This window comes from Mastigoproctus giganteus, chromosome 12 (genome assembly GCF_048544385.1).
Source record: "Mastigoproctus giganteus isolate SK-2022 chromosome 12, ASM4854438v1, whole genome shotgun sequence".
Taxonomy (NCBI): Eukaryota; Metazoa; Arthropoda; class Arachnida; order Uropygi; family Thelyphonidae; genus Mastigoproctus; species Mastigoproctus giganteus.
The window spans coordinates 114103018-114129879 of record NC_143586.1 but is presented as its reverse complement, the minus strand read 5'-3'; the positions used below and the strand labels follow the sequence as shown (position 1 = coordinate 114129879).

General features: G+C 35.4%; 1 protein-coding gene across 1 annotated transcript in view; it reads right to left on the bottom strand.

The window, feature by feature from the left end:
- Positions 1-3274: 3274 nt before the first annotated feature.
- The window catches only part of LOC150077352 (ATP-dependent RNA helicase A-like), a 338077-nt gene continuing 314489 nt past the window's right edge, over positions 3275-26862 (bottom strand). The window contains 5 exon segments of the mRNA XM_090386433.1: positions 3275-3403; positions 11650-11765; positions 16353-16373; positions 16376-16520; positions 25485-25583. Of these exon segments, the coding sequence (XP_090242559.1) occupies positions 11740-11765; positions 16353-16373; positions 16376-16520; positions 25485-25583 (291 nt within the window). The 3' untranslated portion in view covers positions 3275-3403; positions 11650-11739.

The window sequence follows — 26862 nt, the reverse complement described above, 5'->3', positions numbered from 1 at the left end:
AATACTGGTAAAAAGAGAGACTGGTGAAGCATATTTGGTGGAAATGGCATCGGAGATAAAACCAAATCAATTCAAAGATATATGAAGGCTTGTGTGAACTTGATTGTGCTGTTTATAATTTTACTGACAGAAAACTGGGTGCCTTGAGGTGTCTAAAAACAAAATTTCCTTTCAGCATTATATAATTTCAAACCACCATCTGTTTAGTTAATTCAGTTTTCTTCCCATCAGAGATCTCCAAATACATTTTATAAACATTGTCATGTGGTGCTTATAAAATTCTGGGCCCTCTGATGGGAAATTTTATGAACAGATTCAAAAAAATGGCCCACTATTGAAAGAAGGAATATCTTATTTTGAAGAATCCTAAGGAATTATCAGATTAAAATTCTAAACTTACAAATTTTACACTAAAAAGCATATGCGAAGGCACAAAGTTAGCCAAGCAATTAGAATCCTATTTTTTGAATGCAGAATCTTGAATGAAAGGAGCACCAAGTTCAAAAGGAAGCTTCAAAAATGCTTAGTTCCATACGATGAAATTCACAAAGATTTATGAAGCAAAAGCAAACAAAACCAGATTACTGATTTTTTAAAGAGAGCAGAAGAGACACGAAATCTAGAATGGTGTATTTCTGTTAACATTTTATTAACGAAATAGTGTATTTTTGTTAGCTTTTGGAACATAAACCTTTTCTTGGTCTCGTATAACAGTTTCGCACATCATATTTAAAATTTTCAGAATCTTCTCTACATTTCTAGTTTTTAAGCTTTGTAAACTTGTTACTCTGTATCTCACTTGCATGTATCGTGTTAGTTGCAATTTGTGCTTGCCATGTTCTTTGTTATTGATTGCTTATCTTTTTTACTGATTTAAATTTTACAACCAAAGGAAAAAAATATACAGCAGACTCTTGATTAACCAGGACACTTCAAGACTCCAAATTAAAAAAAAAAATCAATCAGAAATCATAAAATTCAAGTAATAACTAGAATAGGTATAAACAGATATTTTGAAAGTCGTAAATAAACGACAAGTGGAATTATAAGTCGTCATTGAGAGATTAGTGTACTCATTATCTTGGAACCCTGCTGTCTTCACATCAACTGCTCAAAAAAAAAAAAAGAGACCAAATGTTTAGTTTGTTTTAGTGCGTCGCGTCGATTGTTGTGTTCTGTCGCAAAGCAAAAAGATAAATTTTGTTTCGTTATTTATGTCAGGGATGTCGGAATTTTTTTTATAGCAATTTTTTTGTTTTGTTTAGAAATCGCAAAAATGATGGGTAAGCGCAAAAGAGTTGCGTTTTCAGTTAAACAAAAACTTGAAATTATTCAAAAGTTCGAAAACGGTGCATCCGTTAAATCTCTAAGGAATAATTATAATAAGGAATGAAAATGGCCAAACATTAACAAGTATCTCGCGGAATTCAGATTTGTCAATAATAATATAGTAGCAATATGTTATTAGTCATTCCCGAGTTACATAAAACTTGACGAAGTAAGAAGTCCTGGAATGTATCTCTTACGTATCTCGGGGACTTTTGTATTTTTGGATTAACTGGGAAATCGATTATCCGGGATTTGTTTTTTACTAGCTATCCTGGAAAATCGAGAGTCTATTGTATATATCAGTGAACAGAAATATCAATTAGTATGTATATATTACAGTATTAATTAAGATATCAACATAAGTGTAAATTTATTTTTATTTTGCTAACCTGTGGAAAATATTCTGATTTTCAAGTATCATTTAATTTTGGCAAGGTAATAAAGTGTAAATTTCTGCTTAATATATCTTACTTTTATAGCTGGTCGATATTATATTCCTCTATTTTCACTCATTAGAATTGTCGTTTAATAGAAATAAAATTCAATTTGCAAATGTGATCACAATAGCCGGCACTTACTGCATATCGTATAGCGAATGGTATTTTATTATGGAGAGTCCATGTCAACTACTGAACTGCCTGCCAACTTAGCCATGCAATGTCTACTGGCAACGATTTTACATGGCAGAGAAAACTTCTCTATAGTCCATATAATTGGAAACTATTCAATCTGTATTATGGTTGTTTTGATGCATGGCATGGTATGGGAAACCTGTGGGAACATTTTATGCAATAATGTCAGCTTTATAACAGTGGCAGCCAAACGCTCAGTAAGTTTCTGCAAAATTAAAAACAAATTCATTAAAGGAGTAAAAAAATAATAATAAAAAAATAAAATAAATATAAATAAAATAAAACCCATTAAGATCAGAGGTATACTATAATATTGTTCGGAAGCAAGTATGTTGGACAAGTTTTGAAGCAATGTGCGATTCATTATTGTGTCAGACTGGGCTTAAATGCACCAGAAACAGTTAAAGAGACGAATGAACCATATGGTAATGAGTGTCTTGGTAGGCCAGTCATATACCAGTGACCGAACTTTCGGTGTAAAGTGGTAAAAGGACAATGTCAGGTGCAGGCAGTGATCACTGCCATATCCCCCCCTTATTCACCAGACTTAACCGTGTGTGATTTCTTCCTGTTTCCCCATCTGAAGAAAGCTCTGAAAGGCAAGCGTTTTGCATCTGACGCAGTGATGCTTGCAGAGTCACAATGGCAGCACTTCAGTCTTTTGAAAAATTGCTTGCAAGAAGCATTTAATGCATGGGTGCAATGGTAGAAAAAGTGTGTATAGTTCAAGGGAGAGTATTTAAAGGAGAAATCCACGGAAGATTCAGATGATGACAATTAAGACCTTGCACCAGTCCACTATTAAATGAGCACCCCCTCGTATTTTAAATTTCTTTTAACTTTCATTATGTTGAGAAATTCTGAAACCATGATAGAGAAATATAGGAAAAGAAAAGTTAATTAGTTAATAAAAACAGTCTGATTGGCAGATGGAAACTTAAAACATGGGAGTTTCCAGAGGAAATTACCATATTAAAATGGTCAATGATGGCAAAAAGGTTGGGAATCACTGAGACACATCATAACCAAGAGTAACAATGTGCCGGTTAAGATTAAAAATCAAATTTTCCTGCAGAGAAACCCAACTATCCCTGCTGCCAGGTGAATAGCTGAAAGTAAGAAAATGTGTGTTCAAATGCTAAAGTAAATTTAAAGTTCAGAAAGATAATCAACAGTAAATAACAACAACAATCTTACTGGAATCCAATAATAGCAAATGCAATATTTACCCATTATCACCATTCTGGCTGTCCGTCTCCATACCATATTTTCCTGCGTCAACAGTACACAATTTCTGAATTATATTAATAATCTGTGAGGTATCTGGTGATGGTTCTGCAATGGACTCAGGATCTGCTGCTATCCGCATTACTACTTCTTCTATAGCAGGCTGGAGAGCCACGATCATTGCTGCTATTTTTGGAGACATTTTCAAGTTGATCCTTGTAAGGGAGTGGGTAAGGATATGAAAGAAAAAACCACATGGATGAAGTAAATGAGTCATTAAACTTTCAGTGAGTGAATAATTAAAATTGTTTAAATATCTAAAGTATTCTTTGAGTGGCACCGTAAACTGTCATTTGATGATAATAAAGCACTCAAACCCTACATTGGTATTATTATGTTTATTTCCAAATTGGAAATATGCATAATGTAGTCAAATGTCTTTTCAACTAAACCGATTTTAATGCTTAACATTAAAATAATAGTTTACAACATGTGCAAAACTATTCCAAGTTCCATATGAGTGTCCCTTTCCCAATCTCTTTTTGGACTTGGACACGCACAGACACAAACACACACAGATGTTCAGTAAAAGAAAATTACAGAACTTCCCTTGAATAAATTTTATGGGGATAAACATTAATGTTGGTGAGTATACAGATAGTTAATTTTTTAGAATAATCTCTTGGAGAAGATATTTAACATGAGGCCTGCTCCAAATAATACAATTTGGAAGGATAACTGAAGAAAACCTAGTTTCGTGAATGTAAACTGTGAATGTTTGCTGACTAGCTGATGCTTTCATCTTTATATTTTGGGAAGGTAACAGCAGATGGAATTTATGTTTACAAATAATAAAGGTGCATAACATGGAAGAATATTTGTGTTTGAAGAACATTATCTTTAGTAGCCTTCTATCTCAGAGATGTTGTAAGAATACAAGATAAAAATTTAATATATTTGGAGAAAGTTCCAACTGGAAACAAAATTAATAAAATTTAATAATGGCGACATCGTAGGTTTCTTTTTCTGATTTTGAGAAGTCAGTCAGGTGAGCAAAATAATAGGAAAGAGAAGATCCACTTAAAAGGAGCAGTATACTCCTGCAAAAGATGGCATGACTACTGATATAGGAACTAGGTCCTAACTGTGGAAAGAGGCCCAAGTATATCAAAATGATGGTTAGATGGGAATAATGAAGACAATGTTGAATAAAATTGCAGGGATTTCTGAGAGAGATAAATGGATATACAGATGTACATCCATAACGATACAAACAGTTACCAAATATACAGCAAACCCTGATCGTAACTAGGTAGTAGTAATTAATGGCAAATGATGCAAGAAAGCAAGCTTATATAGCATCAGCAAAAAAAAAAAAAAAAAACCTACACAGTTTACCCTCCAAGAATTTATTCAACCCATCCACTTACACAACAGATGGAAGCTTGTTGCAACAATCAATCACCCGCTGGCCTATATCCCAGGTGGGACACGCTTGAGGAAGTCGCAGTCAGGATAATGACAAAATATGAGCATGCTTTAGTGAGTTAAACAGAAAAGAAAGGAATAGCTTAGCCTATGAAAGTAGGAGGAAAGAGAAAGAGATACAAGTGCTGAAGTTATCCTGTTCAAGTCTGAGCCATAGAAATATAGTGAAGATGTCAACAAGCAATGTGTAAGAAAATAAAATCAGTTCTAAAAAAAATGTAAAAATTGTCTAAGATTATGGACAATTACAGGAGTTACCCTTAAGGTAGAAAGGGCAAAGAAAATTAGTCTATAGTTAATATTCGATGTAGAGATGGAAGTGGGCGAAAAAGAATTTATGAAAAAAAGTTTTTCACTAGAAATTCATTAACATGAGGTGGAATGTCTGATTTTGGCTATGAAAAGAACTGAAAGAGTTCTTTACGTTTTGCTTGTACTTCTTTGCACACAGTGAATTAATATGATTGACTATTTAGATACAGTTCCTTGGGAAACTAATACTGATTTAACCATGTCTGGATTTATTAACCAAGGCAAACAACTGTACTGTACTTCTGATCATCAGTGCATATCCTAAGAAACAGATGATAAACAATGTTAATCGAGAGATATTTTCTCCAAACAGTGAGACGGAAAATTTTCGATCCAATAAAATTTCAAGATAAGATTTGAGAATATTTACTGGGAGCTGTGTGAAGATGATTCAGGAAGTAATAAAAACAGACTGTGACATTCTATGAAACAGAAAAGGTTACAAAAACACTTTTCCGTGGAGGACAATGAACTGTCTAGACATGAAGAAAGTCTGTTCTTCTTGAAGAGAATTTGAATGTAGAAGATTCTATTGTTTTAATGGCGAAATAGTTTTTAAAAGCATGGAATAAAAAATGTAGGAAAGAATATCAGTGTCAAGCCTGCCCTTTGGAAATATTTTGTACCAGAGAAGGGTGATGAAGTCCCACGTGGCTTAATTTATAAAGTAAAAAGGGGGAAAAAAAAAATATATATATCAAATTTCTATTTTGTGAGAAATGCTCACAATGGCGAATCTTTAGGTAGTCGGGAAACTTTAAAGGCTATCTTAAAACAGTATAGTGTCAAAGGATGACATTCAATGTTAAGGAATAGAGCATAAGAAAACTAGGTAGTTCGTAGGTGCCTCTGTAGCCAGGTGGGCAGGAGCAGCAGTGCATAGCACACGTTTCTTGATTAGACCGGGGTTTGAGCCTGTGACCACCAAATACGGAGGATGCGGAAAGGTCAGGGAATGACCACTGCATATCCCCTGAACAATTTGGCTTTAATTGCTAATGCTCCTAAAAACCAAAACAACAACAACTAGGCAGTTCTTGGAATCACTTTGTCCTGATTATGATGAATGAACACTATGAGAGATTTGGACTGTGTCGTTAGGCATATGAAAGTGGAAACTAAAGCTTAGCGTATCGAGCCAGTGGCCATTAAAAGTTCAACCCCCCCATAAGACTGGAGGTGAATGTTTGCAAGAAGGAATTTTCCTATAAATTTGAAAAAGTGGCAATTTTCAAAATTCAGTTTAAATACTGTTGGGCTGTTTAGAATAAATACAGAGGAAACTATGGCCATTAGTCATTTGTATATTCATATCTGTAAAGTTTATTTATTCTATGGTCAGTCTGGCTGGTTTTTTTTTTTTTTTTTTTTCAGAATGAAAAACCACAACTCTTATCTGAAACTAGCTTGGTGTAATGTGGAAAAAAAAAAAAAAAAAAAATCCTCCCTATCAAAATTGTATTTGAACATAGTCCTTTTCCACCTGGTGTAGAAGAACAAGAAGCCTTTCTCCAATTATGTGGGAACAACAGAGTTCCCACATAATTAGAAAAAAATATTTTGTGAGTTTTTCACAAAATCTCCAATATCATTTTACAAAAAAGAACCATCCTACATTCTTCCCTTGTAGCCATACCATCCTCACCTTTACTTTTCTAAAATTTAATCTGAAATGTTAGTACTTTATTGTACAACTGTTAGTTTTAATAATATGGCAATACATTTTTCATCACACTGGAGTAAAACCTGGTTAATTTGAAGTTGAAGGGAACAACAAAACACACAAGTTTTTGATTTAGGGTTTGAAGTATCCATATAGGATGCAAAGAAGTCAGTATTAATTAATCAAAAGAAATTTTTTCAATTCTCATTTAAAATATCAATAATCTTTGTTTCACTGTGAGAAAAAATGTGAGAAAGATAACCAACTTGATTATCTTTGACACACACACACACACACACACACACACAATAATATATTAATTTAAAATTTTATATTATTTATTATGTATAATTGTACATACTTGTTAAAAAAAAAGAGTATGGATAGGGATATTAATTGTTGCTTAATACTCGGCAATTCATGCAAAAATTGTGTTGTGACATCTCTTTTTTGCTTTATCACTTTCAGTAAGCTTCATAAATTAATGCAAATCACTCTTGCTAATTACATTATTACCAGTGAAAAAGTTTGTGGCCTCAGTATGAAGGGTTTTATTTGAGGAGTCTGGTAACCACACAAAAACTACTTCAGTGGTTCCATACAAAAGGTACTTCAGTGGTTTCAGTCTTAATGTGTTGTTTAACAACTGAACCGTACTAAGCTGGACAAATCTGTGTCAGTATCTCCAGAGTGGTGATTACAAGAATTGCTGCTGAGCACTGACTTTGTTATGATTTTACGGATCTGGAAATTATTTCAAAAGCAGCAAGTTTTCAGAGTGCAAGATAAAATTTTATATATTTGAATGTATTTTTATTTGCTATTGCATTTTAAACGGGAGTAGCAATGTGTACATTCTGCTAGTCCAATAAAAAAAAAAGTTGTACTACAGTCAGGTCTCCATATTCGTGGGGGTTACGTGTCAACACTTCCCACAAAAATCTGTACTCTCGCCCAAATAGCCACAGATGTTTTCTATATATGCCTAAACACTTACACAACCATTTACAATTAACAGAAAAATTGTTTAAATGTGTTTAAAATGTTTTAATTGTGTTTTACAATAATGAGTAACATTTCATACTCATGTTTTGAAAATACTGTATCAAAATTTTATTACATAGTTAAGAACACACCATGCACCACAGGATTCAGTAGTCCTCAGTAATAGGGGTTGCAGAGGCTGGAGAAGCAGGGTTGGTTGACATCGAGACTTCCAGTTCATGGGTACAAGGAGTTTTAGGGGTCAATGTAGAAGTTATCCTCTTTGGGTACATTGTGATGGGAAGCTGCTGCTGCTTCTTTTGTTTGAACTTGTTGAACATGGCTGTGAATGGTGTTAAAATATTGTCGAGGCTTTCCTTGAAATTCATTGCATGAATCACGTTGTCGTCGTATTTGTAGAAGTCCGCTAGGCAATTTGGTGTCACACGTTGCCTGCGCTAGGTTTTCCAAGTCGAACTTCTTCTATTGGCATGGTTCTCCTCAACCCTGTCCTCATTCTCAGAGTTGGAACAAACAAGCTCCTCAAGTTCATCATCTGTTAGTTTGTTGCTTGTCCTCCTCCTCTAAGAGCTCTTGGATTCTGTGTGCAGAAAATTAGGCCAGGCTTTGTCATATGGCCTACTGCATTGCTGTAAACTAGAAGTGTAACCCGATCTCGTGCCGCCTTGAATTCTGGGGCCTTCTTCTCTTCGATAGCTATATAGGTGTGACGAGGCATCTTCTTCCAGAATAATGCTGTCTCATTGGCACTGAATATCTGTTAAGGTTTATATCCCTTCTTCCTGATGAGTTTCTGCAGTTGCACAGGGTAGGCCTTAGCAACCCCGTGATCAGCTGAAACAGACTCGCCCATAATCTTAAATTACGGAGAGAATAACGCCTCTTGCTGGAATCAGCCTTTGCCGGCAATAAAAGTGGTTTTTCTGCTTAAATTTGTTGTAAAGAACAACGGCCTTAGTGGAAATCATGCCAATGTTCACAGGCAAGTGTTTCTTGTGCTGGTCTTCGATCCAAATGAAAAGTGCACTCTCCATTTTTAACATCACTTTATCATGTGCATAAGCCACATATTTAGCAGTAAGAATTTCACCAGTTTGCGCTGCCTCTCTGATCTCATTTCCTCACGTATCGTACAGTACTTTCGTTGATATCAAACATACAATGCTGTTGTTATTTGGTTTTTACAAGCATTAGCAACTAAGGCCATATTGCTCCTGGGATATGCGGTGGTCATTCCGTGACCCATCCGCATCCTCCGTATTTGGTGGTCACAGGCTCAAACCCAGGTCTAATCAAGAAGCGTGTGCTATGCAGTGCTGCTCCTGCCCACCTGGCTACGGGGGCGCCTAACATGCAGCCTATGGCCGCGTATGTGAGCCCTTCTCGACATCTATCTAGAATCCACATTTTCTCGTTCAAAGTCATCGTTTAATGCATCTATTAATGCAGGTTACATACATACACACACACGTCACAAGCTGTCCTACTTGGATGGCGCTCACTGCGAGACTGAAGACGCACGTGCCCCCACACGGTGAATGCGAGCAGCAGCCAAATTTTTAGTATGATAAATTTTGTGACCACCAACACTAAAACATAAATCCACGAAAGTGGAGACCAGATTGTACTTAAGGTATTTAATATACTTTGTGGTAGCAACACCTTTTTAAATAAATTGGTAAATTGTGGACTTACTCCGGCATCCAGCAGACTTTTCTTCATGAATTCTAAATACCATGGAATGAACTTATAGACTGAAAGTCTGCCAGCTCAATTATAGAATATGCTCATTTGTATAGATCACATAGAGAAGATACAAGCTGGAAATTTTTTTTTTGTTTGTTTGGAAGCTTTAAGTTAAATATAATTTAATTTAAATATAATCATATTGAGAGAGTCAATTTATTATTCAACAGTGGTATTCAAAGAACAAGTTCTGCACCAAACTGAAATAAACGTTTCTCAAAAAAAAAAAAAAAAAAACCCACCAACAAATCCTTTTGGATACTTCATTTTCATATAAAATAATGAAGTATGTGAAAAACCACAAAAAACTTTTTACATACTTCTCTATTTAAAGTCCCTATTTATTGTATAAACCAGTAGCATACAACCTATAGCACACAGACCAAAGAGGGATATCTACAGAGGTTTGTGGTGGTCCACAAGATCTAAGATCACACTAACTCTAAGAGGTAAGTTTTTGGAGGTTCTTTTAATTTTGGGAGTCTGTCAATAAAGCTAGGTATAAAAAGAGCCCGCAGCCAAAAAAGTTTGCATGACTTGTATAAACCATAACCAGAATGTATGAAGATTTATAGTTTGAATTCTTTCCTTTTTCTTACCACTTTCTGACTAAGGCAAGGAGATAAAAAAAAAAAAAAAAAAAAGGAGAAAGATATAACTATGCAATTCGTTACTTTCCAAAGTATCATTTACTCAAACATAATCAACAGTTCTTTTATTGTTATTATACAGCGAAACCTGCCTTAACCCCTCTTATGGCAAACCACAAGAGGTGTTGAGGGCAAAACCCCCTCAACACCTCTTGTGGTTTGAGTCAGAGAAATTGCACATTAAATGACCTCTCCAAAGAGGCATGTTCCAGTACAGATGTGGACATTTTAATAGGTCCTTTTTGTATATTCAACTTCCCCTGACTGGAGACTTAAGGTTAATTAACACACGTGCATGTTTTTGCAAGTCAATGAGATTTGAAGTGAAAGCAAGTGAAAGTCATTACTGCAAAACTAGTTAAATACATAAGAGCCAAGGCTTACTCATAGAGCAGATGGCACAATATGTATGCCCACCACTGCTGGTAAAGAACATTTGCAAACTTTTTGAATTATCTGATATAGTTCCACTGGCATACATCACTTAGCAAGGCAAAAAAAAAAAAAAAAAAATTTTGCCAAGAGATGCCATTGCTTGGGGGGGGGGGGGGGAAGGACTACTGGCAAACCTATATACAGGATTTAATTAAACCTATATTACAGGAGTCAATGAATGTACAATAATACAATAAAAATCCTGTGCGATGCTCAACATTACTGCTTTAGTTTCTTGATTTTGGGACACTGGGAATTTCCCACGCCACATACTACTCTTAATCGGCAGCAAGAAATAGTGGCCATTTAAGTAGCTACATACTAAGGTTTATGGAAGTTTATTCATGTAGATTGTATCCTATTACATTAAAATAATTCTGGGAGCAAAAATTATGAATATGGACTAAAACTAGTAAGTGATCTAATTATCCATAATAAAACTGAAACTGTCAAAAAGGAATTTTATTAATTTTTACTAAAACTAAAATGAAACACAAATATGCACAATGTTCATAATAATAAAAAACTCTGCATAAGCAACCAGTTACAGCCAATTCCATTTTTCCTAATTACTGAAACTGGATACACTGAATGGATACTCTGCAAAACAGACATCTTTTGTTTTTTTTTTTTTTTTTTTTTTTTTGATTTGGTAGTTGTTGGCGCATCGGCTTCTGTGGCCATATTGCACCTCCCAAGGTTTTTGCAGTACTTTGATCCAAGCCCAAGGCGGGAATCGAACCCGCGACCTTTGGGTTGCTGGGCAGGTACTTTACCCACTCGGCTAGCCCGGTCGGCCAACAGACATTGTAATATAGTGAACACTTTCTTCTGACCAAACTGACTGCTTTAGAATTTTCACTGTATACTGAAGACATAAAATTATTCATGTGATATATTTATTTGACACTAATGTATTATTGAGTCAAAAAAATTAATAATAAATAAAATTTTAAAAAATACTATTAATATTGTATACATCTTTGGACAATGCAGTGGAAAAATATTTAGTCCAAAACATTCAGGATGATTAGTTTCTGATGCATTTACAGATAAATATAAAATGATAACACTGTAATGATGTATAACTTTTGCTTTAATACAAGAGCTAATTAAGCTTTTCATGTCTCTTTTCCTGAAAATACCAATGTGCCATACTCACCATCTATCCACCTGCACACAGTTGTTCACAGCTTCAACTCTTATACATCCAAACAGGAGTAAATGCAGAGGAGTAACCATTGTCATCTGTTTACACGAAACAGCTCTGGTACGAATCTGCAAAATAAAATTTATAACTTAGATATTTGTGAAATGGAAAACTGGGCAGAGTAAATAAAACCGCACAATAATTTCAGTTCTAAATCCACCACTATAAATAATACTGAAGAAGGAAAAAATGCATTCCTCCCTCTCCTTTAAAGAGAAACAATCAGGTGATTTAGTAATGCATCATGATATCCAAGTAGTCAAAACTACATAGAGTTACTCACACTAAGTGAATACAATGCATTGCATCTCTCTCTATTTTATTCTTCAGTTATGTAGAAATATACATAATTTACAGGAATTATCATAGAAGTTAATTTCATGTGATTTGTATTCTCTCTCTCTCTCTCTCACACACTCAGAGAGAGAGAGAGAGAGAGAGAGAGAGAGAGAGAGACGAAATGAAATGCAATGATTTTCCAAGACCAACTAAACTAGCCAATACCTCACTTCTCACGTACCTAGCCACAAAGGCCAATGAATTTACACTTCAGCTTGAAAATTTTGCATCACACCATTTTCAAAATAGAGGAAAGGAAATGAAAGTTAAACACTATAAGATCAAAAGTATTCAGATAAGCAGAGGTAGTGGCAAAAATTGCTTTCAATTTAAAAGCCTAAAAGAATATTTTTGTAAAGCATAGTAGAGCCAGCAATTTGTATGGCAGCCTCAAACTGCAATTTGGGAGAAGATTATTTTAGCCACAGCCTGATTTGATTCTCATTCATATTCTAATTCACCTCATTGATTCTAATTCATTCCATAGGTATTCAATGGTAGTTGCAATCTGTGCCAGGAGCTGGTTAGTCCAGTATGGCCCTCACTGGACACGGCACAAAGGTTATGAATAATTACAATACCCAACATGATTTTTACCTCCAGCAAATCAATGGTTGTTTCTGGTCAAGTTTTATGTATAGAATTTAAAATCAACCATAAAAATTTCCTATCACGTCTCAGTATTAAGATATAAATAGATAACTGGATTCTGTACAAAGATATCATTACTGTTTGAAATATTTAAATTTATTAACTTTTGGTTGGTTTTGTTTATTGGGCTAAAAGTTAAGCAAGTACATCATCACTGTTCTTGCAATATAGTATATTTTGATTCTGATGCACTTTTCCAAACAAGTCAGTATTTTTATTAATTTTATTACACCATTCAACTGTTCAATATATAGTGTATGATAAACTACTCTACTGTTTTTAGGTTAATGCATTGTTAAAATGGAGAAGACAAAGCACAGAACTTGCATCAATCACCTAGACAACTTCTGCTACGTTTGTGGACACTTAACCCCAAAAACTCAGAGGAAAAAAATATATAACGTCACAAAAGTTGCATATTCATTGTACTTCGGCTGCAAAATCAGTGACCAAGAAAAAAAATTTGGGCTTCACATATCTGTTGTGTTACTTGTACAAAGAACTTAAGGCAAGCTGAGAGCATTACCTTTTGCAGTCCCTATGGTGTGGCGAGAGTCCAAGAATCATTTCGACGACTACTATTTCTGCATGACAAAAATAAAAGGTATTTCCAAAAATAGCAAGCACTGCATCAAATATCCCATCAGCAATTAGGCCAGTGCCACACGGTAAAGAATTGCCAGTACACGTGCCACCAAAATCTTGGGGTATTGGAAGTAGTGATGAAGGTACAGAAGAAATCGTTATACCAGATGTCACAGAACCATGTACATCACTTGATTTGGACTATGAGCAAGAAAAAGAAAAGGCCCCACACTACATTGAACAAGAAGAATTAAGCGACTTGATCAGAGATTTGGGCTTAGCCAAAGAGAGGGCTGAATTACTCGGATCCAGACTACAACAGTGGAACTTACTCGCCAAAGGCACAAACATTACAATACACCATAAGTGAAATGAAGAGTTTTCAAGATATTTTGCAATGGAAAACGTGTCTGCAAAGACGTCGTTGGTCTTATGCACAAACTGAACATTGAACACAATACCTCTGAATGGCGTTTGTTCATTGATGCGTCAAAGCTAAGTTTGAAAGCAGTATTGCTTCATCATGGAAATACTTTACCATCAATTCCTTTCATTCATGCTGTTGGCCTGAAAAAAAATTTATGATAGTATGTCCCATATTCTTGTTGCTATATGTTACAATGACTATGCTTGGAATATTTGTGGTGGTCTCAAAGTGGTTGGACTGCTTGTTGGGTTGCAAGGTAATTTCACTAAATACTGTTGTTTCTTGTGTTTGTGGGGTAGTCATGCAACAGCCAAACACTACAACATCGTACAACACTGGGACAAGAGGGATGAATATATTCCAGGCAAAAGCAATGTAAAGTATGTTCCATTGGTTGATCCACAAAAGGTTTTTCTTCCCCCTTTACATATCAAGCTTTGACCGATTAAGAATTTCACAAAGGCACTGGATAAAGAAAGCAGAGGATTTGCATATTTACTGAAAATGTTTCCAAATTTATCTCATGCAAAGCTGAAGGAAAGAATTTTCATAGGTCCTCAAATAAAGCTCCTAAAAGATGAAGAATTTCAAAGAAACTTGAATGATGTTGAACTGGATGCATGGAAATCTTTCAAGGCTGTGGTACACGGATTCCTCAGAAAGAGAAAAGGAGAACTATGAGAAACTGGTGACAAACTTGCTGAAATGTTATAACATGGGGTGCCAAATGTTATTGAAAATGCATTTCCTACCAGGACGTATCTGCAATGGAAAAATGATACCAAGGTCGCTGGGACTCTGCCATGATGGGAAATTACTGTTGGTTTCATAAACGGGAAAGCAATCTGGAGTATAAAAGGAAATCATTGAGTGGGAAACATGTCTAAGTAACATATACTGTGTGTAATAATTACAACCATGTATGCTGATATTGTATAAAAACAAGGAATTTAAAAAATGTGTATATCTTTTGATGTAGACTCGACAGAAGTAAGATTGATATTTTCATAATCAGGACATTAATTTTGTTCAGAATAACCAACTTTCATTCCAGAGGCATGATGAAAAAAAATTGTCGGTTAGTGTTATTCTTTCACAAAGAATTTCTATCTCCATGCAAGGGTGGAAATCTGGTCCCCATCACTGTGCATTCCGCAGATGTCACTTCTTTAGATTTTAATTTAGAAGTATTTCCTCTTCAGACACTAAGTGGAGAACATTCTGAGGTCATGCCCTAGAATGGTTTTAGTACCTTAAGGAGATATTAGTTTGATTGGCTCCCCACCCCCCCAACAGAGATGGCCTGGAAGAGGATTTCTTTGTGTTTTTTGCTTGGTCTCGATGAGAGTCCAAGAAAAGAACACAAAACTGTTTAACACATTCACTGCTTCCTCAAGCAAATGTGGCTTTGGACACGTGGTCTGCCTTTGTCTGTTCTGTCCTGGGGTCTATTTTCTAGTACTGCTTTGAATACCTTCTTTCCATTGTATGTACAATCCACTTGAGGGGGGGGAACTACCCTATTTTTAGAACTTTTTCTTCCAATCTGACAGAAGAAAAACTAGATATTTTTGTCAAGCATCCTTCACTGGAGGCAGATTAATTCAGTCATAGTGAGAAGAAAGCTCAAAAATGTCTTGGCACTTTTCAGTCCAGACTGATTCAATTCAAAAAGGTCTTTGGAAAAATTGGCATCGAAAGCACTGACCAATTTGGAGAGCATGCTAACCCTTCTGAATAAAGGAGGGTGATGTTTCCAATGAATTACCATTGGCTCTCCTAAGTCTTCAGTTCTGGGCCTCTTTGGTTATATGATGATATCTAGATCAATATGATTTTCTGACAGGGACCTTGGTATGGTCCCAGAAGAAGACTGTGATTCATATTATTTGTTAGTGCTACCCAGCAAGCAGTAAGCATGCTACAGGAACTACCACCCAAGCATTATATGTGCACACATTAACCAGCCTGAATCTACCTCTTTGGCCACAAGGTAGAGACAGTGGCATGGGTTGATACTTGTAGGTCAACCCAATAGGCAACTGATCCCAGCATTTCCTGTCTTGTTGAAGCAGAACCCCAAGTAGTAAGCTTGAATTTTTATGGGTTATAACACACAGCAAACATGCTGGATTCCTGGATGCTAACCTAGAATAGGGAAGTGGGGTACAGAATTTAACTAGAAGTTTTTTAATGAACAAGTAAAGCCAAATTGGTGCTTGTCCCCTGGCAAATTTGTGGGCAAGGCTTCCATACATTCCGGTTTCTTGGAATCAATTTCAAAGTCTGTTGACAACGCTTTGTGACACTTTAAGCACATATTGCGTCCTGTTATGTTTGAATGGTTCCCAGTTTTCCAATGGTTCTACAAGGTGTGGATCTGGCCAATCACACTGGTGCAGAAGAGAAGAACAAAAGAGCATGCTAAAAGTAACATGCTTTATTCCCAATATTCACATGCATAATATTGTCACTGCATGTGAATATTGGGAACAAAGCTAATTTGCAAAAGTACACAGGAATTGTAAGTGTTACAACTCTAACTGATTTCGTGACATCAATTTATTTAAGCAGTTATATGGAAGGAAAATATATTTATAACATTATCACATTTTATTTACTAATTAAAGTTCACATATTAAAAATGTATTACCTTTTCTCCAAAAACAAAAAAGGGAGAAGGAAAAGATGTAGGCAAGTTGGAACAATTTACAGATGATTTATGTATCAATGCTGCCCTTCCTTCAGTAGTGAGTACTTTTCGTTTTTCTTTATGGTAACAGACATTCGGATAGTAACCCATCACCAAAAGAGCAATTACCTATTAGAGAATTATAACAATAAACTTAGATTTTTCACTAGCTATTAAAAAATAAAAATGCAAACAGAAAATATTTTAAGCCAAATTTAACCATTAACAACTCTGAATGTTATATTTTATTTGTCTCTGATTTAAAAGGAGCATGCCACACACACACACACACACACACACACACACACACACACACACACACACACACACACACACACACACACTCACTCTCACACACACACACACACACCACAATTTTGTATACAGATTTTACTTCTTAAAGTTAAAAAAATAAAATTCACATACTGTCCTATTGGAAGTATTCACGTCATTTTTTAAGGTCGGGTTTTTCATTTACAAGCATCCAGCCTTCCAGGTATAGGTGCTGAGAAGCAGAAATAGGAAACAAGTTAAAAATTCAAAATACCATATTACGTACCAGCAAGGCATCACTACTCATACAAAACACAACAATAAAAGTGACATTTTCTGCTTTTGAATGTTTCCTTGAATTCAAGGATGAATGAAGTATTTGCTCCCCACTTGTGCTTCTTTGAGATGGACATCAGTTATGATTTGGGTGGGGGGGGGGGAGAGAAAGCTGTTTATTTATAATGAGACATTGAGACAACTTGTTAGTATATCACAGACAACGCCCCTTCCTTATCTCTCATCTCATGATTAAATCTCAACTGGATTGTCAATTGCACCATTATGTTTCTGTCACTGAATTAGAACATTAAGATGCCACCGTAAAGGCGCTCTTCTTTGTTGGATGTATAAAAACAGGAGGATATCCTTTAAAGTTCTTTCATTTTTAATTAAAATTTCAGCTATAATTTGCTATCTCCCACTTTCTGCTTTAAGTTGTCATTGGGTTATCAGGTGCTTCTCTAATGAGGTATCTGGCCACTCAGAGCTGACAATCACTGAAACAACTGCTGGTATAGCGGTATTGCAAAAACATCTATATGGCAATATAAATCATATTTCGGAAAATGGTAGCAGTTGGTATAATTTCAAATATAAACTTTATGAACTATTTCTTATATGATTCAGAAGGGATGCAGTATATATTTCTAGTGTACTACAAAGACAGCCATTACTCTGGCATTGAAATTTAAGAAAAAAAACTCGAGGTAAGAAATTAATACATCTCGATTTACATTCACTAGGTTACCAGGAGAAATTAGCTGTGCACTGGAAAAGAATCAGCCCCTGACACACAGAATGCAACTATGTAATATCTGTATATTCTAGTTTTACAAGTCCAGTCATCAGCTGCTCCATCTTCACTAGGTTACCAGAAAATAGCAAATACTATATAAGTGAATTTTATGTAATTAAATTATTAGCAATAGAGGAAGAATTTTTTTTTTTTTTTTTAATGAAAACCCCAAACACGAAAGGTAACAAAACCTATAGTACTTAGTACCGTGCAAGGGTTGAAGGAGAAGTATGGGGGGGGGGGGGGTGCCGGAAACTTTGCTCTAGAGACTAAACATGGGTTTCACCACTTCAAGCCTCCAATAAGCAAAGTGGTGGTATTTCACTAGCTGATGAAAGTCATCTACCACCTACAAAATACAACAGTGGTAAGCAAAAGAGGCAATTCAGAATGCATAACTTGTCATACGTCATTGTGGGTAATGTACAGAAGTCGATAATCAAACAGGGTTCCACTCCTGTCTGAAAAAAACAAGAAAGTACTTGGAGTAGGCTCAAGAACACCAACACTAAATGGCGGAAGTTTGGAAAAACATTGCCTGGTCCAATAAATCCTAGTTCCTGTTGCCTCACACTGATAGGAGGACCACAATGCAGTGAAAACAGCATGAGTCCATGAACCCATGGACTTTTTATACCATGGGTTTTTTTTATACCGTGTCCCAACCCACACACACACGGCATAGTTCACCTGCAGTTGCTTCGATTTGCATAATGACTTGCTGGTCATAATGTTTTGGCTCATCGGTGTATATGTGTACAAATATTTGAATAAATTATGATTTGATTGCTGGAACAAATTTCCATCTGTCATTGTGGAAGATGACAACTTAAATAAATTCTATACAAACTTTTGGAGTGAATGGATGGGTAAAACGGGAAGAGTTTTTTTTTTTTTTTTTTTTTTTTTGAAATTATAGAAATTAGCACACACTAATGCTAATTTCTATAATATTAAACAGAGAACCATATTCATGCAAAATTTAACTCATATATTTTAAAAACACATGCACAATAAAGACTGCTGCTTACAATCACTATCTGGAAACTTCTGGCACAAATATTCCTTAAAAAAGGATGTAATGTCTTGAATTATATCATTTTTCTGGTGCCCAATGTGGTCATAGAAATTAGTATAATCTCTCTGGGATATACCAATCAGTATATTATCTAGTTTTAGTTTTGAATTATTGTTATGATTGCAGCAAAACTAAATAATAATTTAGTCACTTATGAATCAGAATCATCACTCTTATACATTGTAAAAATATTCAGATTATCTGTGGTATAAAACTGGGGAAGATATGCACCAAGGCATAAGCTCTAACATCCAGATGAGTGACTCAGTCAAAGCAGTTAACCAGTTTGACTGAAATTCATTTGGAACATGACTTTTGTTTTATAAAACCGTACTGTATTTCCTTCAGAATTCCATTTTTATCCAAACACCCCTTATGAACAAAAACATCATTTTTGTTCATATGGTTTTCGCTGATTCTGCCACTAGAGAAGAACTACTCGGTATGGTTTTGTTAAAAGAAAGAACCCCATGATTTTCTTCACCAATGAAGTTAGACTAGTCTGACTGACTGACAAGCCTCATCACTCTGACAGCTACCTTTTTGTATTGGTAAATAGAATAGCACTTGTCCAATTGAAAAGAATTTCTCCTGAGTTCACTGAATGACATCCTCACAATTAACTTTAATGGTTCAATGCATCCTATTGCCACATTCTTCAAAATTACTGGGTATATGCTAACTCCAGAAGCCTTACTTGCCTTTGGGCTTGCAAGTTTTTCTAATAAACAACCATCTAAAATATCAGCATTGCTAATTTCATGTTTCCTAGTTTCATTCGTAGTTTTCCACACCATGAAAGGTCTTTCAACTGTAAACATTAATGCAAAGTTATCTGTTCAATTATCTGCAATGTGAGCTGAGTTGAAGTGTTTTCTTTGATTCCTCAACTTTAAATTTCATAAAAACTATTAACGTGAAACCAGCAAAAATATATTATCTAGTATACATTTTGCTAATTGTGCTGGCAAAAAACAAGCAGGTGTTGACCTTGATTATAGAACGCATCACAGCATTCATCACTGCTTTATTGTAATTGTTTTTAGGGAACAATACTGATACAGCATGTTTTCTGGATGTATATTTTATCTTCTAATATATACTTATCAATAATCCCTCTGGCAAGTGAGCTGCATCACTGTATTGCCTGCCCTTGAATGCAAATAATACTTTTGACTGACCCGACGTTTTTGCCTTGTACAGATGTCTTATTGTGGGAAGTTTCTTGCGGTAAAACCAATCAGTAGTAGTCCTTTACTGTACCTAAAGTAATTCGTTATAGTGTGAGAATGGAAATGGTTTTTGTTCCTAATTGATGTAAGCACTTTCCAATTTTCCTAAAGTGGACCATCTGAACCCAATGTAACTTAGAAGACAGTAAAAGAGTTGATAATTGATTTGTTTGTTTGAATGCTCTCCATATGGTAGGTGCCATCTGGACAGCACTCAAAGGAATTTTCTGTCTATACTTCGGGACGACCACATGGTCAGGAGTTCACAAGATTGAGAGAATACAAGAAACAGCATGCATTTAGCAGAAGTAAAACAAAAGAAGAGATAAGGAGTAAATCTATTTTTCAATAGGGTATATCATTTTATTGCAGCTCAGAACAGGAAATGCAGAATTCGAACTGCCTATGACACTGGATGGTGAATTTTTTGGTTTTTGTACTAAAAAAGAATTTCTCCCTTTGTGATGACATCAAATGCACACCAAGAAAATATTGAAATATTTTATAACAATACAAATAATAAAATAGAAGAGGCCTGTGGCACTGGATTCCATGGATAAAAAAATAATAATTCAGTACATCCAGTATGAGCAGTAACTAAGTATTTAATAAATTATTAATGGAAGCTTTCGAGATGGCAAATTTTCCTCAGCCGTAGGAGTTCCAGCACATTTTGTGGATATATATTTGATCTTCTAACGAAATTTCAAGAAAATAATTCTACTGATAGCTGCATTACAAACTTCGAAAACTGGTGTGCAAAAGAAGGGGGAAAAAATCATCTCCTATGAATAATGGATTGTTTTTTCCATGTGTATTAATACAAAAATTGCAATATTTTCTAACTATACAAAGAATGCTATGTCTAATGGATTGTTCAAAAAATATTGTTATTATTTGTATTAAGAAATAATAATTCAGTACAACCAGTATGAGCAGTAAGTATTTAATAAACTGTTATTAGAGCTTTCAGGATGAATCTTTTCCTCAGCCATAGGAGTACATACATATGTGTATGTACCAAAGACTGTGATACACGATCAGGTGTAGTCCCCTGACGAATTACCTGATTATGTATCAATGTTTACTTTTTAGTTAACGTTAGATTTTAATTTCATAATTTCTCTACCACTTTTTTCAACCTATAATCAATATTACCCACCCATATCTAATGCTGGCTACAACTCCTTATATTAATTTAATAATTTTTGCTTTACAGTTCCCTGCTATATAATTGGCTTTGTAATTCAGCCTATAATTTTTTTAAATTCATTATATCACATAGGATATTCACATTCTTTCTCACACCGATATGTCCATTTCTGCTATCCTTCTCTACTAGTTATGGCATTTTGTGTAATTTTTGCATCCATCTTAGCACGTTTTAACAGACTGATCAATTCTCCCTCACATATATAATCTTTTGTATCCTTTGTTGCTGCTTTGTGCACCCAGGTGCATTTGTCATATCATCTTTATCTTTATTATATATAAAGTAACTTGACAGTGTAATACATTATTGCATTTAGGAATCTTCAAGTTTAGTGTATTATTATTCTCAGATTAAACTGAATTTTTAACTGTGCCCAAATTTCTTGTATCAGAGGAGGATGACTGGAAGATTTACCCTAGAGCATTCACAAGTCAAGCCTCAGACTAGAGCAGCAAAGCAAGGGGCTCAAAGTAGTGGAGTATTGTGGCTCGGGGGAGAACTAAAAGGGCAGTTCTTCTATGAATCATGGCCTAATGAAATTCATTATTGTGATATCTGCAGACCTACTGGGGATGGGACATGGAGCCAAGGGAGGTTTGTGTGTGTGTGTGTGTGTGTGTGTGTGTTGTGAAACAGTACAAGGAAAATGGGTACAAACTCAGTGTTCTAATGAGCATTTATAAGAGCTTAAAGAATAGAGTGGATGCCATTGAAGCAATTAAAATGGGGCCCATCACATTCCTGGCTGCCCAACTCAACACCAGAGCCCTCACTTGAGCATCAGACAGCATAGCAGCAATCCCCAAGGTAGAATGGTCCCAGAAGAGGTAGTAATTATCGGTGACTATTGTTAGGGAAACAGGAAATACAGGTGGACCTCTCTTTAACGAACTTCCATAAAGCGAATTTTTCTATGTAGCAAACATTTTTGATTTTCCCTTGGTCATTAATTGAAAATAGTTTCTGTATAATGAAGAATATTTCCATATAACGACCTTATTTCGACAGACCTGGGTATGTACTGTTTGCACCTCGGGCCTTTAGGGAATAGAGCTGATGATGTAGAACGCACGTATTAAGAGCTAGAACATTTACAATTTAGTGGTGCCCTTAAAACCCTGCAGGAGGAAACTGGCCGACCATAGCGCGAGATGCATAATATCAGGGCCATTAATAAAAGAAAAGGTCCGATTAACTTGTTTTCCACTGCAAGCATCCTATCAGCGAGAGAGAGAGAGAGAGATATTTTCCTTTATCTGGTAAATTCATCTGTTGTTTCGAAAAACTGAGTCATCCACACTTTCATGAGTACACATCTCATCAAGGGCATAAAACATTCCATGCCAGTTCTCTTGTTTGGACAAATTTAGGTGCTCTCTAAATTTTGGACAAATTTAGAGAGCACCATAGCTTACTTGAAAAAGTTATCTGTAATGGAAGTGGAGTTGCAATCAAAGAAGACTGTATCCACTGGAAAGAAACAGTTTTAGAAAAAAATGTTTGAACACTGGATTTTAAATTTCGAAAGAAAGATGACAAAATAAAACAGGGAAATAGTGTTGATTGTAGACAACCGAGTGAAGATGGGCAGGGCAGTTGTAGACAACTGCCCTGCCAGTCTTCACTCGGTAATTTCGAAACTTTAAAAGTGTGAAGCTTGTTTTCTTCCCTCTGAATTCAGTATTTCGTCTAAACTGCAGCCAATGGGCCAAGGATTTGAAAATGCACTACCAAAGGTATACTGAAAAAAATTATACTGAGAATAGAAACTGACCAACCTATAGATTTGCAGATGTGTATATCAGAGTTAATGAAAGTGTGGAGTCAAGACGTGATGGAAACAATTCAGAATTGTTTCACAAAAGCAGGTTTCGCTAAAATGCCAGTTAACAGTGATGAGAGAAATGAACTATTACAAGATTAAATTGTTCTTGACAAATATTTACGAGTTGAAAATGATGTCATAGCAGTTGAATATCAGAGTAACTCGAACATTTTGGAGAGTATTCAAAGAACTAGTGACAATATTGATGATGAGTTTAATGAAAATGAGGGCAGTATTAAACCTTCCAAACTTGAAATGCTGGCAGCATTTGAAACTTTACATCGAGGCCTTCAGTGTGAAGAAAATGTGCCAGAAAATATTTGAGCACTTAAACAAATGCAAACATTTTTATGAATGGTGTAAAACAACAACAAAAAAATAATAATAAATAAATAATAAAATAAAATATTTTACAACATAAATCTTAAAAGTGTACTGTTGTTTGTTAATTGGTTTTTAGGAGCATTAGCAACTAAGGCCATATTGCTCCGGGATATGCGGTGGTCATTCCCTGACCTTTCCGCATCCTCCGTATTTGGTGGTGACGGGCTCGAACCCCAGTCTAATCAAGAAGCATGTGCTACGCACTACTGCTCCTTCCCACCTGGCTACGGAGGCGCCCCAAAAGTGTACTAATATATTAATCACCTTCTTTGCACTACTTCTATTGGAACATGCAGCAGCCTGAAAACCAGGATTTTCAAATCAAGTCCTGCTGTGGGTAGTCACGAAAAAAGTAAATACATGGGCTATGTTAAATTAACTAAGAGTAAGAAAATGTGCTTGTTATTTGGTTTTTAGGAGCATTAGCAACTAAGGCCATATTGCTCCAGGGATATGCGGTGGTCATTCCCTGACTTTTCCGCATCCTCCGTATTTCGTGGGCACGGGCTCGAACCCCGGTCTAATCAAGAAGCTTGTGCTATGCACTGCTGCTCCTGCCCACCTGGCTACGGAGGCACCAAGAAAAGGTGCATGTACACTAATGTAGGAGCATAGTAAATAAATTTGGGCTTTTTAAGTTTGCAGATGATACAAATGTTGGCAGGGTGGTTGTTAATGAAAATAATTGGGGTAAGCTCCTGCAACAAGATCTAAAAACAAATGGGCTGAGAAATTTAAGGTATTGCATGTGGGTAGCAGTAATCTCAGATTAAAGCACCAACTCTATGGTACAAAAAAATTGAAACTGAGGAAGGATGGGTATGGATCAGGTGTGAGGAAGTTGGCCTTCAGCCAGCAGGTGGTTGACTGTTGGAACAAATTTCCTTCTTGTGTTGTGGAGGTGGGCAGTCTGAATAAATTCAAGAACTAGATAAATTATTTTAGGGATGGACTTTTTTTTTTTTTTTTTTTCCCTTAAAAATTGTACAATTAAAAAAAAATATATATTTTTCCAGGCATTCCCAGCCAAATTTTGGCATCAGACCATAAATTACAATACCATACATACATTATTTATTGCATTTTATGCTATTATACAATAAATGTGATATAACCATTCAAAAGTATAGAACCATCCAAACTCTCTCTCTCTCTCAAAGATATGAAAGAGAAAGAGAACCAGATGGAGTTTGGATGGCTCCATACTTTCAAGTCCTGCTGTGGTCCACCTGCACATTTAATCAAAGAACTGCAGTCCACTTGCACATTTAGTCAGTCCAGAACTGAACAGCACAAAGAGCTACCTAGTCACGAAAATTAAATTTTATTTGAAACAAAGTCTATTGTTTATATCATATTTATTGTAATATCAAAATCAATACAATCAATAAGAACATGATTAAATAACGGTGAACTTGGAACAAAGGTAAGTATATATTGTAAGACTGGCAAATTAAATGTATAATGTGAGTTCAACAGTTTTAACTTACAATATCACTAATGAAGTAAATGTCACCACAGTAGTGTTCAGTCAAATTATGTGATAAGAGCAGTAGAAGACAAACAAAAATCAAAACTGAGGGAGGTTAGAAGTTATAGTAATTTACCAAATTTAATAATAGAATATTCTAAATTATGAGCTCTGGTGTGTTAATTATGACCACTGAAGTGTTAATTTTAATTTCATTGTCAAAGAGACTGCTTTTTGGGAACTTTTGCAGGTGTAAATATGTGTAACTATACTTCTTGGCATTTTATAGGCATTGAGTTTTAGGTGATGTGACAACGTAAAGACAGCTTACAGAAAATGTGTCATTACACTACAAGTAGTGCTGCTGCATAGTAAGCCCTTGAAGAAATTAACCATGTAACATCTTTTAATTTTCATAACGTTATTACAGCAGAAAAGTGTAATCCAAATAGAGATTAACTCTATACAGAAAATTTATTGTTTAAACATGAAAATTAAGCATAATAAAAAGATTTAAAACTTAATATTTTGACTTCACGTACCATATCTAGCTTGGAATCGCAGCCATCAAAGTAATAATTCTGAGGGGCCATAGTGTTTTCAGGAAAACCAGCTGCTTGAAGCAATTCTTGAAGCTGATGCTAATGAGAAAATTATACAATTAATGCTACAGTGCCACAAAAATTTTATTTGCGCGCGCGCACACGCACACACACACACACACACACACACACCTCACCAGCAGTTCATGGAGGGGGTGGCAGTTTTTATTAAAAACAGTTCCGTCCAAACATCTTGCTCTTCAAACTCCTTTTGAAGTAGTGGCAGTGCATGCTGTAATTGGGACCACTCTTACAGTAATATATATAAAATGTGTGATGTAAAAGTTAGGCAAAAGTAATAAAAATAAATAAATATGAAGCTATCATTAGAGGCAGCAAATGCACATCCTCCACATGAAGCCTAATTATATCTGATAATTAAAATAAATGATATTTAAAATAAAAAACATCAGCCAGTAGTACTGCAAAAATGCAGAGCAAAACGAAACGCAAAATAATATAAAATAAACAAACAGGGAAGGGAAAGTAGAGATAATAAGACAAAAAGGTAGTCAATAATCCCCTGTATAATTTAGTCATTAAACCCAATTAATAAAAACGATGTAAATTTAAAATAATGCCAATTATATATAATTTAGCGGTACCCCCCCCTCGAAGGTACCAGTTCCAAAAGACGTGAAATATCACCAAAAAGGGGTTAAAGAAACTACAAAAACTAAAATATCAAAATAGACTGACCATTATGCCCCATATCGACAGAGGACCACGAGGCCAATAATGGTCATGGAATCGCTGCATTTCAATCGTCATACAAATCATCGCAAAGGCGGAAATATCGAAGAACCAAACCACCCTTCCAGTCTCCGATAGATCAACCAATGCAGAGGATTTGCATGGCGGTGGTCCTTATGCAGCGAGAAATAATCTATAGAACAGCCAGCACTCTTGATCAGAGCCACACCACTGACATAATGCAAGCTTAACCAGCTTATATAATAGAAAGGAAAAGAATAGATGGCGGCACAGGCGCTGCTTATTTAGCATATCAACCCACTACTACCACTAATTTATATAATGTGATGTAAAAGTTAGGCAAAAGTAATAAAAATAAATAAATATGAATATGAAGCTATCATTAGATGGGGCATTAGGATATATATATATATATATATATATATATATCCTAATTTCTCATTCTCTTCAGATGACCTAGAAAATCTAATAGACCAGCTACCACATCCGTTATGCTTGCTCGGAGATTTCAATGCATATCATTCTCTGTGGGGATCTCCAACAACTGAAAAGAGATAAACTAATAGAATCACTTCTTGATGTTTGTCAATTTACTCCTTTGAAC